The sequence below is a fragment of the Lactuca sativa genome, chromosome 7 (assembly GCF_002870075.4).
Source record: "Lactuca sativa cultivar Salinas chromosome 7, Lsat_Salinas_v11, whole genome shotgun sequence".
NCBI classification, from domain to species: Eukaryota; Viridiplantae; Streptophyta; class Magnoliopsida; order Asterales; family Asteraceae; genus Lactuca; species Lactuca sativa.
Genome location: NC_056629.2, coordinates 125,843,922 through 125,866,029, shown reverse-complemented (window position 1 = coordinate 125,866,029; position 22,108 = coordinate 125,843,922). Strand labels below are relative to the sequence as shown.

At 37.0% G+C, this 22,108-nt stretch overlaps 2 protein-coding genes across 3 annotated transcripts; one reads left to right on the top strand and one right to left on the bottom strand.

Moving 5' to 3' along the window:
* Positions 1-12,749: 12,749 nt before the first annotated feature.
* LOC111897034 (sm-like protein LSM3B) lies at positions 12,750-14,076 on the top strand. Its single transcript, XM_023893011.3, has 3 exons — positions 12,750-12,998; positions 13,492-13,587; positions 13,776-14,076. The coding sequence occupies exons 1-3, from the start codon at positions 12,882-12,884 to the stop codon at positions 13,854-13,856; spliced, it is 294 nt and encodes a 97-aa protein (XP_023748779.1). The 5' UTR covers positions 12,750-12,881; the 3' UTR covers positions 13,857-14,076.
* A 567-nt stretch (positions 14,077-14,643) lies between these two features.
* On the bottom strand, positions 14,644-21,752 carry LOC111897033 (exocyst complex component SEC5A). Of its 2 annotated transcripts, XM_023893010.3 has the most exons (21): positions 21,140-21,751; positions 19,919-20,073; positions 19,743-19,831; positions 19,426-19,620; positions 18,997-19,124; positions 18,747-18,905; positions 18,449-18,553; positions 18,307-18,381; positions 18,065-18,202; positions 17,804-17,983; positions 17,610-17,723; positions 17,398-17,524; positions 17,099-17,309; positions 16,832-16,947; positions 16,507-16,744; positions 16,235-16,328; positions 16,052-16,129; positions 15,913-15,969; positions 15,694-15,843; positions 15,299-15,508; positions 14,644-15,032 (listed from the first exon to the last, which is right to left on the bottom strand). In XM_023893010.3, exons 1-21 carry the CDS (start codon positions 21,524-21,526, stop codon positions 14,823-14,825), a joined length of 3,216 nt encoding a protein of 1,071 aa, XP_023748778.1. In that variant the 5' UTR covers positions 21,527-21,751; the 3' UTR covers positions 14,644-14,822. The 2 variants fall into 2 exon arrangements, with proteins under 2 accessions (XP_023748778.1, XP_023748777.1); XM_023893009.3 differs by having other exon boundaries at positions 17,804-18,202; positions 21,140-21,752.
* Positions 21,753-22,108: the final 356 nt, after the last annotated feature.

Below are 22,108 nucleotides of genomic sequence, written 5' to 3'. Positions count from 1 at the left end.
TTCAACTGTCCACAACTCGCTGCAGGACCGGTGCAGGCTCCAGCACCGGCCACTTTGAGGATCACGGGTGGAGGTCAGGGTGGAGCGGAGCCCCCAAGGGCTCAGGGTCGTGCTTTTCAGCTTACAGCAGAGGAGGTCAGAGCAGTGTCGGATGCAGCCGCGGTTATGTTTCTTTCTTGATGCCTTGTTTATCTTATGGTTATTGTGGAGTATTGTTTATCTGTTAGTCTCATTGTGTGGTTTTCGGTGCGGTATTCGTTGTTCTTTGAGGGTTATGGTTTGGTTATGGGTTAGTGTTGGGAATTTCGTTGGTTATCCTTCATGGGGGTTATTAGAGGAAATTTGGCGTTGGTCTGAATGTTGGGTAGCATCTGCATTCTGAGGAGTGGTTAGCCGCAGATTGAGGTTCTTTTGAGCTCGGGTCGATCAGTCTTGATATGTGATTTTGTGAAGGTTGTTAGTGCTAGTGGGAATCAGTCCGCGTGTAAGTGTTGGTTTTGTGTAGGGTTGTTTTGGGAGGTTGGTGATAGCGACCGGGGGTTGATAGTCAATGCCCTAAGTGGGGGAGAATTGGAAAATTCTCCGGAAGATCGATGAGCATGTGAGGATTGTTTAGCTGTTTGGGATTCAGCAGTGTTCTGTCAGCCAAGAGCGTAGGCTGGTATGAGTAAGTGACAGGCATGCGGGGTGGGATACAGACCAAGGGTATTTGATTGTGGAGGGCTTGGGATCAGGCCGGGATCGAGTTTGTATGATGGAGATAGAGTTCGGAACCCCTAGAGGGCTAGAACAGTATGCATGGGAGGATTTCCCGGAGATATAACTCGAAGTGATGAATGCTAGTTGAGCGGTCCGGATAGACTGAGGACCGGTAGGCGTACCAGTCAGGCCGAAGGCTCGGAGAACGGTCCATCCAGGCTGAAGGCCCTAGAGGGCGGCCCAGATTGGCTAAAGGTTCTGAGAGTGGTCCAGATTGGCTGAAGGCCTGGTAAGGCGGTCCAGTCATGTTGAAGACTCTGCAGGTATTGTTAGATCGGTTCGAGGAAATGGATTGAGTATGTCGCGATATGTTAGCATTGGAAGGTCTAGCCCCGGGTATTGATCTCAATTAGTGGAGATGGTGCATGGACTCGAGAGTCCTTGCGAGCAGATTCAGAGCATGTGTGTTGCATGGATAGTGGTTATGCTATAAGGGAGTGGTGTAGCATCGGGCGAGCACCGTGGCACTTTTCGTAGTGACAAGGCGGCCAAGTGGATTTCCTGGGTAAGGAAAGAGAAAGGAATGTAGTGCCGAGAGGGAGTGTAAGTTCACGGAAGTGAAAGCAGCAACGCAGAGTTATGTTTGGAGTGGTCCAATTATGGTCATTGAGCAGCATGATTGTGGCAGTAGTATGGGATCACATCCGGAATGGATGTCTGCTGAGGTCGCGGAAGGGATTCTGCGGGAGTAGAGCCGAGAGGCTCGGAAGGGGTGCAGGGATGGGGTCTTAGATTCCCAGTTCGATTCTGATCAAGGAATTGTGTATGTAGTGGTGATTCATCCTGGGGGATGTTTGGAGGTGTCGTCAGTGTGACGGGTTTTCCTAACCCGAGGGTGTTAGAGCTAGTGCAGCATGTGCATGCGATTTCAAGAGGAGAACTCATGGGAGTCGCTCTGAGGCTGAAGAATGTGTTGTTCTGTCAGCATGGGATGGTTAGAGTTGGACCCGGATCGGGAACCCGGTGGTTTAGGGTTATATCCAGCTCGTAAGAGCCAAGTGATTGTGGTGATCAGGATCGAGGAAGTGTCATGGAGTGGTACTCGGTTGATAAGTGTGGAGCCTGATAGGTGTGGTTATCAGAGGGTGAAGTCGGTGGCCGGCTTGAGGCGGTAGTCAGGACACCGCTAGAAGGAGAAAATGAGTTTCGGGTTTCGATGGTTGCGTCTTGAGGGACCTGGTTGGGTTAATGCCAGGAGGTGCGTGGCGGGAGAAGTTATGGAGTAGAGGTGCCGAAGGCTTCGAGGGCGAAGCCTAATTTAAGTGGGGGAGAATTGTAACGCCCCGTTCCTAAGAGTACCTAATTGTGAGTCCCCGAGATTTAAGAGAAATGATATTTTGGTCATCTTGTGGGGAAAGTGGAAAATGAGGGGCAAGTATGAAACTTGGGGACTCGCCGAGTACGCCCAGCGTAAGCTGGGATTACGCCCAGTGTAAGGCGTATATGGACGCGGGTGCAAGGCTGAGTACACCCAGCGTACTAGAGGTACACCCAACGTACTCTCAGAGTTCTAAAACCCTAAATTTAGGGTCAGCCACTATATAAGGAACATGTTGGTTCATACTTTAGCATGTGATGAGTTCTTAGATTGAATAGTGTAAATACCTGCAAAGGAGGGTTTGATCTTGCCATCCTTTATGTCTTGCAAGTACTTGGGGCAGCTTCATTTCATGTGCCCTTTTTCATGACAGTGGAAGCACTCTGTATCCTTGTCACACCCCAAAACCGGAACGGCGGAAACGTTCTGGGGTGGATGACGTCATGTCAAGTATCACAACATAAGCAGTATAATAATCAAAGTACAACAACCATTGCATTAATAGTAATAGTTTTACATGGTTTACATTACAATACATCAAAGTAATACAAGTAATAATATAAGTGCAGCTTGGTACTAAGATATCTTCATCAACAGCTCCAGGAATGTACCTGTCTAATGCTGGCCTGAGAATACAAGTTATTTGAAAAGCGAGTATCAACATTTTTACAAATGTTGGTGAGTTCATAAGTATTTAGTGTCATTTTATCCAAATAACTTTAATAAAGGTGGTAGTTTTAGAGTATCCATCAAATTAGTGTCCTTTCCAGAAAATCCTATATTTTCTTTAATAAAAGCAGTCTTCTACCAAGACTGATCGGTGTTATGTGGTGAAAAGTGGTTTTCCCTTAATCGCTATCATTATCAAAATACAAAATTTGATTATTAAAGAAAGTAAGAGGAATCAGGGAAAATAACATATGCCTCAGCAGTGAAGACTGCTGACTAAGGCAAAAGGAATCATAGACTCCAGGAGAGTATCGAACAAACGACACGCCTGGCTCAGTCTAACAAAGAGAGACACAGACCCCAGACGGCACCAAATGAAAGGTACGGCTAGCAAGGTCTGAAAACAGAGGATACAGACCCCAGATAGTATCAAATGAAAGATACAGCTAGTAAGGTCTAAAACAGAGAATACAGACTGCAGACAATATCAAATGAAAGATACAACTAGCAAGGTCTAAAAACAGTGTGACTTTGAGAGTGGGTTTCCAGCATACAGTGTAAATTGCTGGTGAAATACCGTTACCTTAAGGCCATGAATTATAAGGTAACATGGGATACTCGTAACCATACTAACCGACACTAGAGTACCTGACGCCCTACAAGCGTCTATAAAATGTGACATTTGTCACCCCTTGGCTTGGTAGGCCGTGGACTGTAGCTAGCAGTCAGGGTGCGGGGGTGTCAATCCCGTATAGATCTATACACACAATGTCCGCTCTCCCTACAGGAGACTCTGGTTACCAACTAGACGACGGAGAAGGTCGTGTCCCGTAGATGCATCCCATATAGTGGGTAGTGTGTCTCCAATATAAGTGTTGAACTAGAGGTAGAGACTCATAATTGAACTGACTAGTGGAAAACTATATGTCTATGCTCGTATACATAATATATAACTAATGAATCAAACGACCTTCGAACGGACGTCCGATCCCACCAGACCACATCTCAACGAAGAAAAGGAAATAGGGCGAACAAACCTTCCAAAGTCCTTCAACCATTATTTATATGCATCTATACAAGCATAGGCATACATCCAAATACGCTTGAGTGTGTAACAAGTGAAGACATATCGTGAAGTATAACCAAATCATGACGTATAACCGAATCATGTGGAATAACCAAATCGTGAAGTATAAGCGTACAGTGTGGAATAACTGAATCGTGAAGTATAAGCGTTAACTAATATAAGTATATCACGAAGTGGAAGCGACAACAGGTGAAGTAAGAGCGTCTAACAGGTATAAGCTACTACAAGTATAAGCGAAATAGAGGCAATAACAAGTATAAACGCATCACGAAGTGAAAGCGTTATCAAGTAGGAGCTTTAACTAAGAAGGAGTATCAAAACATGGAAGAAAACCTTTATTCTTGAGAAAATCACGATAAGGTATTCTTTTGTAAAATAAGTTTGAAAACCTTTGGAAATACTTTGGAAAACTCTCATAAATCAGTTTTAAATGAAACATTGATAAAACAACATAAGTAAAAGATTTGAACAAGTGAAAGCATTTTAGAAAAACCATTTATAGTGTCATACCCGATTTAAACAGTTTACAGTGTAATAATCCTTGTGCATGCGGGTTATCAATCACATGTGATTGATATGATAACTGGCATGTTTAACTTGTATTCCCCCTATAAAACATGTAAAAACATTTAAAAAGGTTCATTCAGGGGTATGAACTCACCTGGTGTAAGTGGATCCGACGAAGGTGCCGGTTGGGTGCTCGGTGTCAAGTAAAGACTTGGACACACTTAGTGACCTATTTAACATATGATAACATATGTTCACATACAATTAGTACATTTAATACTAATTAAACAAGTATACGAACTCTAAGGAGCGGAAAACACTTTGGTTAAGTGTTTGGGGTGTCCCGGGTAACATTTAAGGGTGTGAATGGCTTAGGAATGGAGTTTACTCTCCAAGAGTAAACTCTATACATAGTGTTTATGGCCCTGGGACAACTCCCCATGAGTTTACGGCCGTAAACTCATGGTGAGGGGGTTCTAGGATGTTTAAAGGCTTTATCTCGATCGTGGAATTTTGCTAAGTCCAAATCCAAAAGGTATGAATGGGTTTAAGTCATTTAAAGGGACCAAATGGGGGTTTACGGCCCATGAACCACCCCTATGGGAGTTCACGGCCATGAACTCCTACCCCTTGAATTTATGGAAGTTTAAGGCCCTTGTTTTAATCCTAGTGATTTATAATGAAGTATAAGGCCATTTGGGGGCGGGGGGTTAAAACTACCATTTGAGATGGTTTGGAGGTGTTTACGGCCTAAGTATATGCTTGGGCCGTAAACTCCATTTCACCCTTCAAATATGATGTTTTACTTGTCCCAAACTCGATATGGAATTTCCCTAAGTCATATCTCAAGTCCAAACATGCATTGGAAGGTTTTTGGGGCATTTTTGCAAGGATAAGAGGTGTTTACGGCCTAAGCATTTGCTTGGGCCGTAAACTCTCTTTTATGCCCTAAAACTTTGTGTTTTGAGGTTTAAACACTCCTATATAAATTCCCTAACTAGTATCCAAGCTCAAATAAGGAAGAATCGGGACATTTGGCCACTTTTGGGGTGTTTACGGCCTAAGGAGGCTCTTAGGCCGTAAACTCCCTTTTCATGTCCCAATCATGTGATTTTTAAGCTATAAAGATAATAATGCATGTTTAGAACAAGTTAGGGTTGAAGGTCTTACGTTTAGGAGCCGGAAATCGCGGTTTTGGAGTCGAAAACGAGTCTAGAGAGAGAAAGTCGTGAGAGAGAGAAGTTGGAGTAGTAAAAGGTTTCTAAGGGGTGTTACAATCCCTTCATATAGGTCTCAAGTGTTGCACCCGGTATACGACTACCCGATGCTAAAGCTTAACGGGGCTTTTGGTCGCACCCGATTTAGTGGTCGTAATAAAATTTAACTTTTTCCAATTTAATATGGAAATGTAAAGTAATTGTTTTATTTATTTTTGTTACGACTTTAACGACATAAAAATATGAATAAATAAAACATTTATTTATTTGGCGACCTCTAATTAACGGAACTTTTATAAAATGGAATATTCCGTTAACTGTAACGGGGTAATGTAACGGAATAAACTTTGGGTTGTCACAATCCTTCGGATTGGTCGAGGGATTAACAAAACCAACTTTGGTGCCACTTGAAGAGGATCCATCAAGAGACTTTGACTTGCGGATCTTGTAGGGAGCTTTCCTTTTCTTTCCTTCCCATGTCCGATTGCCAGAACAGGGGCATAAGTAGTAGGAGGAGGAGCAGACACAATCGACTTGCCTTTCAAGTTGCTTTCTTCAGTTCTTAGAAGGTCTTGAAGCTTGATAAGAGTGACCTCCTCCTTGTTCATATGATAGGTCATACGAAACTGATCATAATAAGAAGGTAAAGAGTGAGAATAATATATATGGCTAACTCTTCATCATAATTGACATTCAATTTAAGCAAGCGGTCCACATATCTCTGCATCTTTTGCAAGCGGGCTGTGATGGGTTCACCATCCTTCATTTTGGTTGTGATCATGGAGGCAATGATCTCATACCTCTCATGCCGAGCACTTTGATGGTATCTTTCCATCAAATCTTGATACATTTCAAAACGATAGTAGTCCTCATAGGACTTCTGCAGCTTAGCAGTCATGGTAGCAATCATTAGACATGACACCTTTGTCGCATCCCTCTCATGAGTAGTATGTTCAGCGATTTGTTCGGGAGTAGTAGTGGTGACATCAATCTCCTTAAGCTCTTTATCTAGGACATATTCTTTTTCCTCATAGAGAATAGCCATCCGGATGTTTCGAATCCAATCATTGAAGTTCGAGCCATCGAAAATGACCCCCCACATAGGTTCATGAGGGAGAAAGAGCCTGAAGGGATTGGGTTGGAAGCATTGTTTGGGATAGACATCTAAAAAGGAAAAAGAACAAAGTTTAGGTTAGATGATAATCCTTGATATTACACTCAAATGAAATATTAAGGCTAGGACCCAACACAACATTCAACAATTGCGAAAAGGGATGCTGTAATCCAATTGTAAAATATTTTAAGGTAGGTAAATGACGATTTACCAATTTCCACCATGAAAAACGAAATTGATTATTAAGTTTTAATTGGATTGAAATTCCTAGATCCTTTAAGATTCATTGAACTTTTCATTGGCATGTTTAAATCTTGATTGTGCCCTTCAAGTTTGTGACTGTGATGCCGAGGATCACAAACAAGGTGTGAATATCCATGCAAACTAGCTTGGTACACTTAATGTTACAAATCACCTAATCAATGTGTCGGTTATCACACATGCTCCATCAATCTATGATTAACTTCAAGCTACCCTTTGCCACACGTTTTCAGTCCTAGATTAGTGTGTCGGTTAACCACACACACTCCACTAACGACTTAACAAGGTGTAAAGTGTAATTTCATGGATTAGCACCATTTTCACATTTTCCTAAAGTAACTAAGATTGAGAATTTAATAAAAGTTTAGTTACTTTATTTTTATCATTATACTTTTAATAAGGGAGAATTAATGTCCTATTCTACCCGTTCGGCTAACGACCCTCCACCAGTCAAGGAAGCGGTGGGTGAGAGTGGACACCCATTAAACCACCATTTTATAGGCAGTAACCTTATACCCCCCTTATAGACCGGCTTCATGAATGAGGCCTACTAACGGTAAGACTGACTTGTCTTATATATATATATATATATATATATATATATATATATATATATATATATATATTATTAAACTTATAATATTATAAAGTATAAGGGTTGAATTTTAACTTTTAAAACTCTAGGGTTTGGAATTAAAGTTTCATTAGTGAAACTTTACAAATTCCAAAACTTGAGGGCAAGTTTTGAAATTTGTCAAAACTCTTCATCTGTATAACTTATGAGTTTAATTGCATTTTAATGGATGAGACCTTTCATTTTCCATAACCTGAGGACAAGTTATGGAGGTCATTAAAAATCATTTAGATCAATTTTTCAACAACTAAAATTATCATATAATTCAACATTGATCTAGCTAAACTCATAAACAAGATAATATAAAGTCAACAATTTGCAAGTAAATTTGTTTATCATATAAATCAACAATTATCTTAAAACTTTGATAATTATCTTGTAATTGGATGAGGATGATCACTATCATATCAGAAAAAAAAAGCAAATTTTATGATTCAAAACAGTTTGTGGTAATGATCATATTCCAATTCTGGCCAAAAACCTCGAATTTCGGCAACCAGAGCCTGCAACTCGTCGAGTGCATGAACTGACTCGTCAAGTTGCTCTATTACTGAGTGGACTCGGCGAGTTCATCAGTCAAAGGCCAAAAAATCGCTTTTTTCAACTTTGAAAAACAACAAGCATCAAGTATAACAGAAAACAGTCCTCGGCTCTGATACCACTGTTGGGTTTTGAGCACTATAACACTCCTATGGTGCACATGCAACCCTAAATGCTTTGGATCTATGTTTTCTCTAATTATACATGCATATTTTCAATTTTCCAAAGCATACATCCTAACTAGCATACAAATTGGCAATTGAACAATACAACTAGTTAGATAACTTACCTCTTAAAAGGACTTGTAGTTCTTGACCTTTGAAAGCTTGAGCACCTCAAGTGTAATGCCTCTAATGGTTCACAAACACCAATATGCAAGAGGAGACTTGAGAGAATAAGTTACTTAGCACAAAATCAATACACACTCTCCAAGAGTGTTGTGGCAACCAATTTTGGCTCTAGGGGGTTTATTTATAGTGTAGCAAATGCTAGGGTTACACCTTGTAAACCCTAATGAAATTTCATATTACTTAGGCTCCATGGGTTAACCTTCATGGACTATCCATGGATTATCTCATTGGTTTAGCCCATCCTAAATAACCATGAATCATTAACCCACACTATAAGAATTGTAACACCGTAAATTTTCAGACAAATTTTTCATTTTTAAATTACAAAAATTCTCATAATACATTCCACAAAAATCCCAATAATCAATTAACAAAACACAATTCCATAATAGTTAAATTTATAATCCAAGATCCTCCAAAAGATAACTCTTTATCTCGTGTGTACAATCGAACCATCGCCTTCCTGTGATCCTGAGAAACACCTGAAACACATAACACACAACACGGTAAGCACGAAGCTTAGTGAGTTCCCTAAAATACCACAAATACACATTAGCCACTCGAGGCTATAACTCTGTAAGACCCTCCAGTCAATGTGTCTCAATGGGACCCTCTAGTCCCACAACTCTAATGGACCCTCCGGTCCTAACTCTATAAGCTCATAATAAATACACAACATAATTCACATAGACATAATGTAGGATATCGCAGTACTCTAATAAACACATAAGATCAATATATACACATATTACCATAACAACATAAGTCACAAAGACAGTATGCACAATAACATATAACACATAATAAACAAATAAGACCTTCCGGTCGATAGTGTACTAAGACCCTCCGGTCTATATGTACTGAAACCCTCTGGTCAATAATATACTAAGACCCTCCGGTCACACACAAATTATAAAACAGATAAGTATAGTGAGAAGACTCACCTCGGGTGGTGAACAGATCCTATAAATGTTGCTGCTACACTCCGGCTTCTATCACTAAGCCAAACCCACAAATAACCCCATTAGGATCTAAGACCAACCTTCACATTATTAGGTCTAAACATGGTCCACCAACCTCGTCCATATATGACTCGAGTCCATTGGGCCCACCATGGCCCAATTTTCCAAATTGGGCCTAAACCCTTATATGGGCCTTACCCTAAAGCCCATCTAAATATTGTAGTCCACATGACTACTCTTGGATGGCCCATCAATGGCCCAAATACTAAAACCCAATAGGAAGGCCCAATCACAAGGCCCAAGTAAAAATTATGGTTTTCAAATAAAATGACGATTATGGTTAAGTATTTCTCACTTTAACCCATTAAGGTCTTAACCCATTAAGTCCATTATTCCACTAACAGATCATATAATAAATTTGTCATGGGTTTTATCTTCAGTCCACTAGTCCAAACGCGGGTCCTAATAGGCCCAAATCAACAAACCCAAAATTAGGTTTTTCTAAAGCCCAATTAGGGTTTCTAGCCTAATAGCCATCCAACAAGCCCAGACAAGCATTTGGGCCGGTTAGGGTTCACTGTGCCAAGCACCACCCACTACCACCCCACGTAGTGGTGGTCATTGGCAGCTCATGGCGGCGGCCACCACCTCGCGGTGGTGGTGGTGTTTTTCCCTTAATTCCTCCACCAAAAATGCTAACACAAGACTCATTTCACAAGGCATACTCATACTCATCACAACAAATACCCACAGCCACCACCATATGGCGGTTGGTGGTGGTGACGCGACGACAGGAGGCGGCAACCACCACCTCGTGATGGTGGCAATGGATTTTTAGCCACATAAACATTCATCCCACGCCTCAAATACCTAAAGCAACCCCCACACACTAGCATGCACCCAAACAGCCAACTCTTAGGCAGTAGGAATCGCTGGAAAATCACAAACAACAGCCCTTATCGCCACCGATGGCGGCAGTGGCGATTATGGCGTCATACCCACGAAATAACGAGACAATAAGGGGAAGGAAGCATTGCGGGTGACTTACAGAGCGTCGCTGATGGCTCATGACTCTCCCACGACAGCACAGTGGCGAACACGACTTCTTTTTTTTTCGATCTCGGCGATTCTCTGACTGCCACGATGTCTCTGACGTTAAGGTTTTGTTCTCGACGGCGAAATGCCTGCTGACGGAGGGTGGTGGTTGATCACGACAAGGGCGGCGGCTGGAGGTGCTACAAGTCGATAACTGATGGTGACGGCCGATCTCATAATGGTTTAGGGTTACATTATCCAACGGGAGGGAAGGAAAAGGAGGATACAGGGTTAACCCATGTCCAATTCAAACTATGCTGCCAAATATACGCTTTTGGTCCCTTCCCATAGCTTCTCTTTCAATTTAAATCCAATAAATACCATACAACCCTCCACTCTGAGATATTTTTGCAAGGCAGATCCGAAAATTACCATTTAACCCCCATGATCTCAATTTAATATATTCAATCCTTCCTTCTCACAATCCCCTTCATAATAAGCCCTAATAATTACCAAACACACCTTAAGTTCTAAAATCTTTACGAGATAAATCTTGAAATTACACTTTAGTCCTCGAAGGTCCAAATTATATTATTTGGCTCCCCGAAACCGACACCCCGCTAATTATTATTATTTCAGATCACTATTCATATTAACTCTTATCTATTTATTTATTTATTTAATATTCGGGATGTTACAAGAATCATTGATTTACACAGTCAATCCTCATATATTTAATTAGTCTCTTTTGATCACAAAATTAATTCCAAATTAATTCTTGATCAATACTAATTAGTAATATGATTTCATATTAATTTATTATACTTGTAATATATTAATAAATCACAAATAACCTTACTCTCAAAAGTCTATCCTATCAAATTGCATTGGTGAAGGCAACCCAAAAGGACCATGCTACAATTGGGTCAAGTACATCCCAGTTATAGTTATGGGCTTAGACACCAAATCCAACACTTGACCTGATAGTAGCATGGTCCTTTTGAGTTGCCTTCACCAGAGCAATTTGATAGGATAAACTTTTGAGAGAAAGGTTATTTGTGATTTATTAATATATTAAAGTATAATATATTGATTGAGAAATCATATTATTTAATTAATATTGATCAAGAATTAATTTGGAATTAATTTGGTAATCAAAAGAGACCAATTAAATATACGGGGACTGATTACCTAAATCAATGATTCTTATAGTGTGGGCCAATGATCCATGGTTGATTAGGATGGGCTAAACCAATATGATAGCCCATTGAGGATTAACTCATGAAGCCTAAGAAATATGAAGGGTCATGGTGCATTAGGGTTTGCGTGGATGAAACCCTAACCTTTGTAACAATATACATGCAACCCCTAGCCCTAAAATCGGTTGCCCATTCATTCTAAGAGAGTGATAACCGATTTTGAGCTAACTAACCTACTCTCTCAAGCCTCCTCTTGCATTTGGTGTTTGTCGCACATTAGAGGCATCACACTTGAGGTGCTAAAGCTTTCTAAGACCAAGAACCACAAACTACATCAAGAGGTATTCACCTAACTAGGTTTTATGTTGTATATCCTCTATTGTATGCTAGTTAGGGTGTATGCTTTGGAAAATTGAAATTGCATGTATAATTAAAGAAAACATAGATCCAAAGCATCTAGGGTTGCATGTGCACCATAGGAGTGTTATAGTGTTTAAAATCCAACATATACTACATAGATCCCTCGGTACACTATCATTGTCTTCCACTAGAAACTAACACTCGAAAAAAATCAGTACACATACTCATTATTTTAGATTACGAAAACTATCAAAGAACAATGTTTGTGGACGAATTGACGGAAGAGACACAAATACCCTATTTTAACCACTCCGGAACGAAACTCTTGAATGGTCGTACATTCTAGAGTACATTCCAGAATACACTTTTCAATCCTGAAAGTATGGGTGTCGGATTCCAGCCCCAAATCCTACCTACCACCACCAACCTTGGAAATTAACATAAATACTCTCGAATATCATATTCCCAAAAACATAGTCCATAATCCATTTTGTCAGTCCGAAAAATACGATTATTAAATTTTGGACCCAATACCTACCAACCATCTCCAACTCCAAAATGAACGTAACTACTTTGAAATACGATAAAAAAAAATTATAAGGTGGTTAAAATATTTGTTTATATGAGTTAGATTAGTTAATTTTTCTAATTTTTTTTAATTAAATGATAAATTTATTATTATTATTTTTTTGAAGTAAAAGTTCGTTTGCGCTAGGCGAGACCAAATTACAAAAAGTCGTATCGCTGTTTGAACTCACCATAGCAGCTGGAATTTGGAAACGAAAGGGAAAGTAGGTTTATCATAAAACCTTGGCAACACACCCCAAAAACCTAATAAGCGACAACAGTTCCACCCACAGGTATCGAGAATGGCGAGCGAAGAGGAAAGCGCAGTTAAGGAGCCTCTGGATCTGATTAGGCTCAGTCTTGATGAGCGTATCTACGTCAAGCTTCGTTCTGATCGCGAACTCCGTGGCAAGCTCCATGTATGCCTCTTTCACTTACACTCCAATTTAATTTTTGCTTCAATCTAATATCTTCCATCTCTGAGCGGATTGGCTTACACTCAAAGTTAATTAGGGTTTTGAACTTTGCACTTAGCAGTATTAGAATACTTTCGATTAATCTTTCTTCTGTTATTCCGATTTGAACAGTTTAATTGTCTACCGAGGAAATTCCTCATAGTTGCTTTTGAACCCTAATTTCCCAATTATCCTAATTGCTTGTCGAGGATATTGTGAAAATACAAAATTTCTTGTCTTGTTGTATAAGATAGAAATAAGCCCTAATTCTGCTGTTTGACATGGGGGTTTGGTCCTCTTAGACTTGTCAAATTCAGCAGTGATTTTGTATTTTGTGCCTGTTTATTTGCATTTTCATTTTTGTATTTTTGTATGTAGATGTAGCACTTTCTTCCTTGTTTTAGTTTTTGCTATCTAGAGAGCTTTTTGAATGGTTTGTTTATTCTTCGACTTTTAGGCTTACGATCAGCATTTGAACATGATTCTTGGTGATGTTGAAGAGATTGTTACAACTGTTGAAATTGATGATGAAACATATGAAGAGATTGTCCGGGTATGTTGTGAATTTTTTTTTTTATTTACTTTGAAAAACTCTACCCAAATATAGCAACTTGATAGAATTTTCAAAATGCAATGTCTTAATACGAAAAAAAAAAAGCAGAAAGATTTTTCGGATTGAAAGGAAAATATGATGATGATATGATAAAGCAGTTAATAAAAGTATGTTGCTATTTCTTGCAGAGCACAAGGCGGACTGTTCCGTTTCTTTTTGTTAGAGGAGATGGTGTGATATTGGTGTCTCCTCCACTAAGAACTGCTTGAGGTCCTCTCTACAAATGGTGTCACATATATTTGGTCCTGTGATATCTCTCTCATTAGATTTGGGGACATTTGAAAGTTTTTACATTGTAATGTAATTGATGGTGGTTTTTGTGGATGGAAAGAGAATCAACAAACTTTCATTTGTGTTGCTTTAAGGGATGCAAGAAATAGCATTGTACTTTTATTTATTTTTTATTATATTTTGAAAAATCTTATCAAATTATGGCATTAAAATTTGCTTTTTATTTGGATAATATTGCATTAACAACTTTGTAATAGGTAAAAAAAATGCTAATTATAATTGTGGTGTCTATTTCATTGAATGTTGTGTTTCTCATGAATTTATTGATTGAAAAAAGTTTGAATATACTTGTCACATTAAAATGCTCACATAATCATAAGAAATCTTTTATTTTGCTATTATAAATTTCCTTGTTCTCCTGTTCTATCTCAATCATCTATGTTTATCATTTAAATATGAATGATATAATTGTTGAATTAAGAAGCAGATTGTCAAAAGAAAAAAAAAATTCAAAAACAACCTAAAGCTATCCATGTCGCCTTTAACGATTCTTCCCATTAGCCTAAATCCAAAAACAAACCGTAAGATATCTGTTTTTAGCCACTAAAAATAAATTCTATTCAGAATTTGTGTTTTTATTTTATTTTATTATTTTAGTTTTTCTTTTTGGCTTTTTGTTGCAATACTAAAAAACAAAAACGTATACATGTTAAAATATTAAAACAACATAGTATATACTAAAACCACTCAAAAAAATAGGAGAAATAATATCAAAATCAAAAACATAATATATAATTTGGTATGTACAACAGAAATACCTCAAGCCGATTAAAAATTACAAAGCAACACAAAGTTTAAAGAATATGCTAATTATTCTAACATCTACACAAACATACAATCATGTTTTCGATGTATATATATATATTATAAAAAAAATCCAAACCTCATCTCCTTTTTTGCCTTGAAAAACTAGGAGACCCGTAAACCCTGCTTGGAGAAGAGTCTACTGGGCCTCTAAACGAACCATAACCTGGTTTGGGCACTACAACCGGACCAGATTCCAATGGAAGCGACTCACCAAAACATGCTGTGTTGATCTCAGTCCTTTTTAGCTCTAACTGCAGTAGCTCACTGCTACATTGTTGGGCAAGTGCCTAACAACATCAACACAAAAACATAAATCAAATTTACGAAAAACATCCTCCTCCTTTTGTTTTGTTTTATTACAGAGAACAAAATGCACTGTGTTTTGTGTGCATTTACAATTTTTTGTCCCACCCAAGAAGATGGAATGGAACAAGTGTGCAAAAGACGAAAATGCCCTTCAGGCTGGCGTTCATTATTACACAGGACAAGGCTGTGTCTGATTACGAGGGAGGGTATTTTCGTCTTTTGCATAGAGAATGAGAGAGTCTCTTACGATTAGCTCATCTGGAGACACGGTCCCTTGTCTATCATCTGCAATCATATCATCACTTCCACGTGTTACACGGCGACGATGCTTTGGAGTATCATTGGGTTCGGAGGAACTTTCGGTGGCTTTTTCCAATAATACCCCTTGTAGTGATTTCAGAGATTCACTCGCATCCAGACTCAAATACTGGTTTAATATCGTCTCAAAGTATTCAAGCTGCATGCATAACCCATGTCAATTGTCAATATGGATTTTTATAAAAGACAGAAATACATCCTATTGTGATGTTTTTCTTATTAGGATGTGAGAATAGCTTTCTACTTAAATGGCATTTGCTGTAATTGTGTAGGATTTTTGTGGATTTGTAAGAAGGAAAAGAATCATATAATCATAAATTTTACCTCAAGCATAAGCTGGCAGAACCCATTTGCATCCAATGTTCTTACATCCGTGTCTTTATGTTCATGAAAAAGGCTAAGTAATGTGTCGATTAAGCCTTCAATCAGAATCCTAAGTATCTTGTCAAGCAAAGGCTTACAACCAGCAGAAACCTGCAACCAAGTTTTAGGGTTTAGGTTTTAGAGTTTAGGGTTTGGGGTTTTAGGGTTTAGGGAAAATACCTCTGCATGTACAGCTACAAGAGTGTGGAGTAACTCAACAGAAGCATCCCGTACACCCTGAAAAGTAAAGTTATAAATGTAACATAAGCATAATACTTGGGGACTAAACATGTAAATATAATATAATTCAAGTCCTCACTTTCACTGCAGGTGCTCCACCCCACTGTACTCCAGCATCCAACAAATAGTTGACAGCAGCTGTTCTAACATGATTTGCCTGAGACAAAAAAAAAAAAATGGTTTAGTTCCTTACAGCTTAAAGATGATTATACTTAAATAAAATCTATTAATTATTTAATTTAAAGACTGATTTGTTGTATACCTTTGCAATTGTATACTGTGAAAGGACTTTTTCTTCCAGCCCAGAGAAAGACCTAACCAAATCTCCCACATCATTGTCATCATCATCTTTCTCCCTGAAATATAATTAATCATCAAAACTTAAGTGATTTTATTTTTACAATATCATCCTCGCATTCATTTTTTTTTTGTTAACAAATGTTTCAGGTTACATATATTTTTTATTATTATCAGTAAAGAAACAAAAACATGTTGCTATTATAAAATAAAAAATAAAGCAGATTGTGTATATACCTGGATTGCATCCAGATGTGTTTGTATTTATCATGCATTTCACGAGAAAGATCATCTTTGCAAAATCCTAGGTTACTCAACACCATCAGCAGCTTTTGATGTGGATGTGTAATACTTCCAGGAAGAGGATCAGATGAACTTTCTTCCACATCATCAACATGATGCCCATTTTGAAAAGATGAATTTTCTTTATTTAATATATTTTGACCAATCTCACTTCCAATTTGCTCCAAGTAACCTAATAATTTGCATCATATGGTATGGATCCATTATAAGTTAACAGAAAAAATAGAAATAAAAAAGACAGAAATACCCCTCTCCATACCAGCAAAATCAAGCAAACAGTTCAAGAATGAAAGCCTAACGGATTCTTGAGTTTCTTGAAACAGGATAAAAGCATCTTCTGACTTTCTTGCTTCACTCCCTAAAGACTGCATCATCCTGCAATAATAGCATTTGATTTTAATCTCTTACTTTTATAGAATTTGCTGTTTATTTGTCCATTAATATTATAGCATCTTACTTTTATTCTTTCTACTATAGAATACTACTCTTTTTTTTTTTTTTTTTTTTTAATATTTCTTAAACTTACATATCTATCTGATCCATTGCTGTGACCATAACTGAACGGAATGCTAGAGGCAAGTGAGAAATTGTGTATAAAGATTTATTTCTCTCAAGAACAGAAACTGGAATCCATGATTCATTTTTTGATATTTCTTCAGTTGAAGCTCTCATCCATGAACTAAGCCTCTGTATGTAAGTTTTTGTAATCTCATACTCAAGTGTCCTCAGAGCTGCAACTGTTACCATTATAAAAAAAAAAATTGAAATTTATACTAAGATCAACATAAAACTTATTCAGAGGGGCAAAAAGGTCAAAACACATACCTGCAACAGATGGTGCTGCTTCTTTTGCTTCAAAAGCTTCACAGGCTTTAGATATATCTATTATTGCATCACTCATAAACGGGCGAAGAATATTCGACTCTTCAAGATCAAGAAACGTGTTGTGAACCTGAAGAATTTTGGTTTAGTTCATTTAATGTTTACTGTTAGAAAGATTTTATAAAAAAAAAAAGATTTAACAAAAGAAAATCTACCTTGGATTCATATGCAGATAAGGTATTCTGTATCATTCCAGACACTTCATCAAGAGAATGACTTGAATATTTTTCATCTCCTGTCTTTTCCTCAGTTTTATTGACTTTGGAAGACTGTAAAAGAGAAAAAAATAAATCAGCATAAACATGAAAAATGAAAAACCGAATTTAAAAAAAAAAATGAAAATAGTTACCTTTGCGAATTTCCCATTTGAAACAGAAATGGCAACTTTCCAGAAGGCTGGAATATGATGAATAATTACAGCAGTTAATCTTCTTATGTACCTTCCTCTAAGAGCATCAAGTTCTTCAGCACCTGAATCTCTTTGTTGTGAATTTAAATCATTCACAAAATCGGTAGACATAACATCACCCTGTTTGTAGTAGATAAGAAATATACTTTTAACACATAGAAAATATATTATGTATCCACAAAATAAATAAATTTTGCTCACAGTTTCATTTAATTCAATCTGGATTTTCCTCCATTTTTCATCAGACAGTGCTTTCTCGCGTAGCTCATTTTGTAAATTCTCTATCCTTGTTTCATGATCATAAGTGCACTTTTCAAGCAAACCTCGGATCCTATGATTCTGATATATAATAAAAAAACAAACAAACAAAATACAGTTTTTATAAATATGCATATGTAATATGTATTAAGTATCTCTGTATGTGTATGTGTATGTATGCTTACCTGTACATTCAGATAATGGCGTACAGGATCTGACTCAGGTTCCAGCTCCAATAAAAGCCTCACAACATTTTCAAGCTACAAAAAAAAATTAAAATTTTAAATTTAAATTTAAAAGAAGTCTAGAATTGACCATTGACCTTACATTTGTTAGATCAATCTGTGGATTTTCCATAGACCGATAAAGCATGCTTTTGAACTCGTTCATCACTTTTTCAACTTCCTCAAGAACACGTTTCAATATTCCAACCTGTAAAATAATTAAAAAATAATAATGAAGAATACAAATACATACATACATATATATATATATATATATATATATATATATATATATATATATATACATACATATATATATATATATATATATATATATATATATATATATATATATATTCAATAAATAATTTAGAAAAAGATGTTGAGTTTAGTTAGTGTACATGAGAAGGGAGAACAATTGACTTTGCTTTTCTGTATTCTCTGACTGCCAGGTCATATTCTCCTTTATTAATATTACCACGTATTGCACTTGGTAAATTAAATAAAGTGCGAAATCTCTGAAGCATTCCTTGAACTGACCTAATCTTTTCTGCTTGAGCCTAAAGTTAAATTTTTTTTTTTTAAAAAAAAATTAATAAAAAGAATTCCCAATTTAACGGATTTTAAAAATTCACATCCAAAATATTAAACCTGTCTTTCAAGTAAGGGTGCAAAAGCACGATTAGCCACTGAAGTGACTCCTTGAATAGAACCATATAAATGAGATGTTCCACAACCTTCCGGATCTTCTTCTATTCTTCTCAATTTTGACTCAATATCTGTAGAATATGTATATATGATTCTATATAATACAAGAAATAACAATGTTTTGTATACTAAAGTATTCTGTTACAGGATTGTATTTGTACTTTCAGTGTCTTTTTTATTATTAATGCATCCTATTTTGTAGTTTCAGTTTTTTCTTATTATACTTTGAGAAATCTATTTGGATAAAATTGCTATAATAGGATATTATACTATGAATTCATCTACCTAATTAGAGCAATGAAAATTGTATTGTATTTTCACAGTAGAATGCTGCAATAGGAATAAATGAAAGTATGGTTGATGATAAGTTACCATCAATTGTTGTTTTACAAGAGACAAAGCAATCGAAATTTTCTTTGACCAATTGTTTTCTCTGTTGAGTTCTTCCTTTAAGATCAGTTTTCAATGCCAAAGCACCAGCCTCCAAGTCTGCTGCAGCTGTATCTTGGTGGACCCGACATAGGAATAATTTTGGATCAAAACTTTCAGAGTAATACATCAATTTATCTGTGTGTATTGTATTCAATCATATTTGTTAGTATAATATAAAACTATAAAAGGTCATATAAAACTAACTTTTGAATCCATAACTGCAGAAAGAAAAAAGGAAAGAAAAATCAAAAATTTACCTCGAACATCAGCATCTACTTTGTCAGACTTGGATGGAGAACTTGCTGTATATTCATTAACCAACCTCAATGTTCTGTTGTCTATAACCCTGCCATAAAAAAAAATTAACATAATATCGTGAAGTTTGTTTTTTTTGGGAATGTAAGGGTAAAATGGTCATTTAGAGAGTCATTACCCAAGTCCAAGAGGATCTACAAATTCCATGCCACGGGAGAAAGAGTGTAAATTATTGAGGCCTTTTATAGCAACTGATGGTTTCTTCTCAAACTTTTGAGTTGTTGTTGGAGGTGGTGTTCTTGTCTCCCTCATGTCACGAACCCTTCTGCCAAGCTGTCACAAACCATGTAAACTTCAGAAAATTTAATTATTGTTTAAAAAAGAAATAAATATTAAATACTCAAAGTAAATAAACATTAAATATTAAACCAACAGAGGTGCATTATAATTGTATGATACAAGTTGTTTCACATAATTCAGCTTTTAACATTATGTTACATATTTTTTATCCAAATAAGTTTATTGAAAAGGCTGAAAATAAATGCACTCATTGCGTAAATTAATTGATCATGATAAATCTTATGGATTAGCTCATGATCCTCCTCAAAGTAAATAATCAGTTGATGTCTACTTGCACCACTATCTGTTTCATTTTAATCCCTTTGATTATGAATAATGCGTTTGTGTTTTCAAACACAATGTATTGAATTTTAAAAAATATCGAAAATTTAAGATCGAATATAAAGTATATAACACATATGCATATGGGGTGACCAAAAGCAACCTAAATATAGTAACAAACAAAAACGGTTATATTACGAACATGAAAATTAACTTATATATAATCGAGAACAAAAAAATGACACTGAAACAAACATAATTGTCTAAATATACTTAACATGCATTATTTTATGATACATAAGTTTTACAACAAGATCATATTTCATCATTTAGTGGAAAATACCCAAGGTCAAGCCTCCAGGGAATACCCATAACAAACTAACAACTACTTCATCTATCCACAATTAATTGTTTTTTGAACACTGCATAGACCAAAAAGCTTGTAACTTTTTGACATAGAAAAGAACTTGCAATTGCTCCCTGAACTTAACTAGATCAGGGTCATAAGCATTCCAACCGTTTATAGTTCGAGATCCTGAAACTTAGCATGATTGTCTATAGAAGTTGCACTCCAATGTGAGAAATCAAGGGTGCTTTTTCCATTCTTTAGACATATACCCTATATGCTTAACTATATAATAGCATGATGCTAACTTGAATACATCGTAATAACAGAAATGATGCCACCACAATTGAAATGATTAATGATAACTTGGAAATCACATGAAAGATCAAATTGATGCATACATACATCCTAGATTTTTAGAATCATACATACCTCTGCTTCATCTACTCGCTTCCAAGCATCGGGTTCTTCCCCAACCCAAAGTTTATCATCATCCTTCACACCACCTCTACCTGCACCCTTGGCCCGATTCCTCGACCCGACCTTCTGATCAGTAACCGAATCTTCATCGCCTGAAGAAATACTAAGCATCTCCACTTCCGATTCATCATCGTCCTCTGTGGCGTTCCGACGATGTTGTGGTTTTGTGGTGGTCACTGGATTAGGGTTTTTAGCAGACCTGTGATTTGACGGCGGTTGAACAAAATTGACTACAGGTTTTGAGGATCGAGACTGAGATGGTCTTGAGTAGTTGACATCCCTCTGAGATTGCTCTTTCAAAGCCATCTGTAACAGCTCGTCATCATCACTGTCGCTCATTTTGGGAACTTAGTATCTCGATTTGAAGTTTGAACTGCTGCGAATTCAGCTAGATTGAATTAAAAAAGTAGGGTGATTTAACAATATCTAGCAGGCACGAACAAAGAAGAAGATATGGATCTCAGTTTGTTGCTCTTCTCGGAAAACCAGGGTGTGACCTTTACAGGATAGACTTCGTCTCTAGTCAGAGCTGTTTCAAAGAAGTTGATTTTTGCCCACATTATTGAAAGAAAATACCATCGCACCCTCGCTATTTTACATAAGTTTAGTTTTCCTTGTACATGAAAACTACTTATATTTGGTTTTTTCTTTTTTAGAAATCTATAAAAAAAAATCATTTTTTTAAAAGGCAAATATATTATAGAATAAAAGGAACAGGACGCCAAGGAGCTAAATCGGTTCCAAAGTTACAACGAAATGGAAAGAGAAACACAATACAGGGGCATGTCAAATTAAAGTTTTAAGTGCTCAAGGCTTGTAGAGCCCCAAAGTTCATGTCAAATTAAAGTTTAAGTGCTCAAGGCTTGTAGAGCCCCAAAGTTCTTCGAGAAGAACTAGTAGACGATGGATTGTTGACATGGT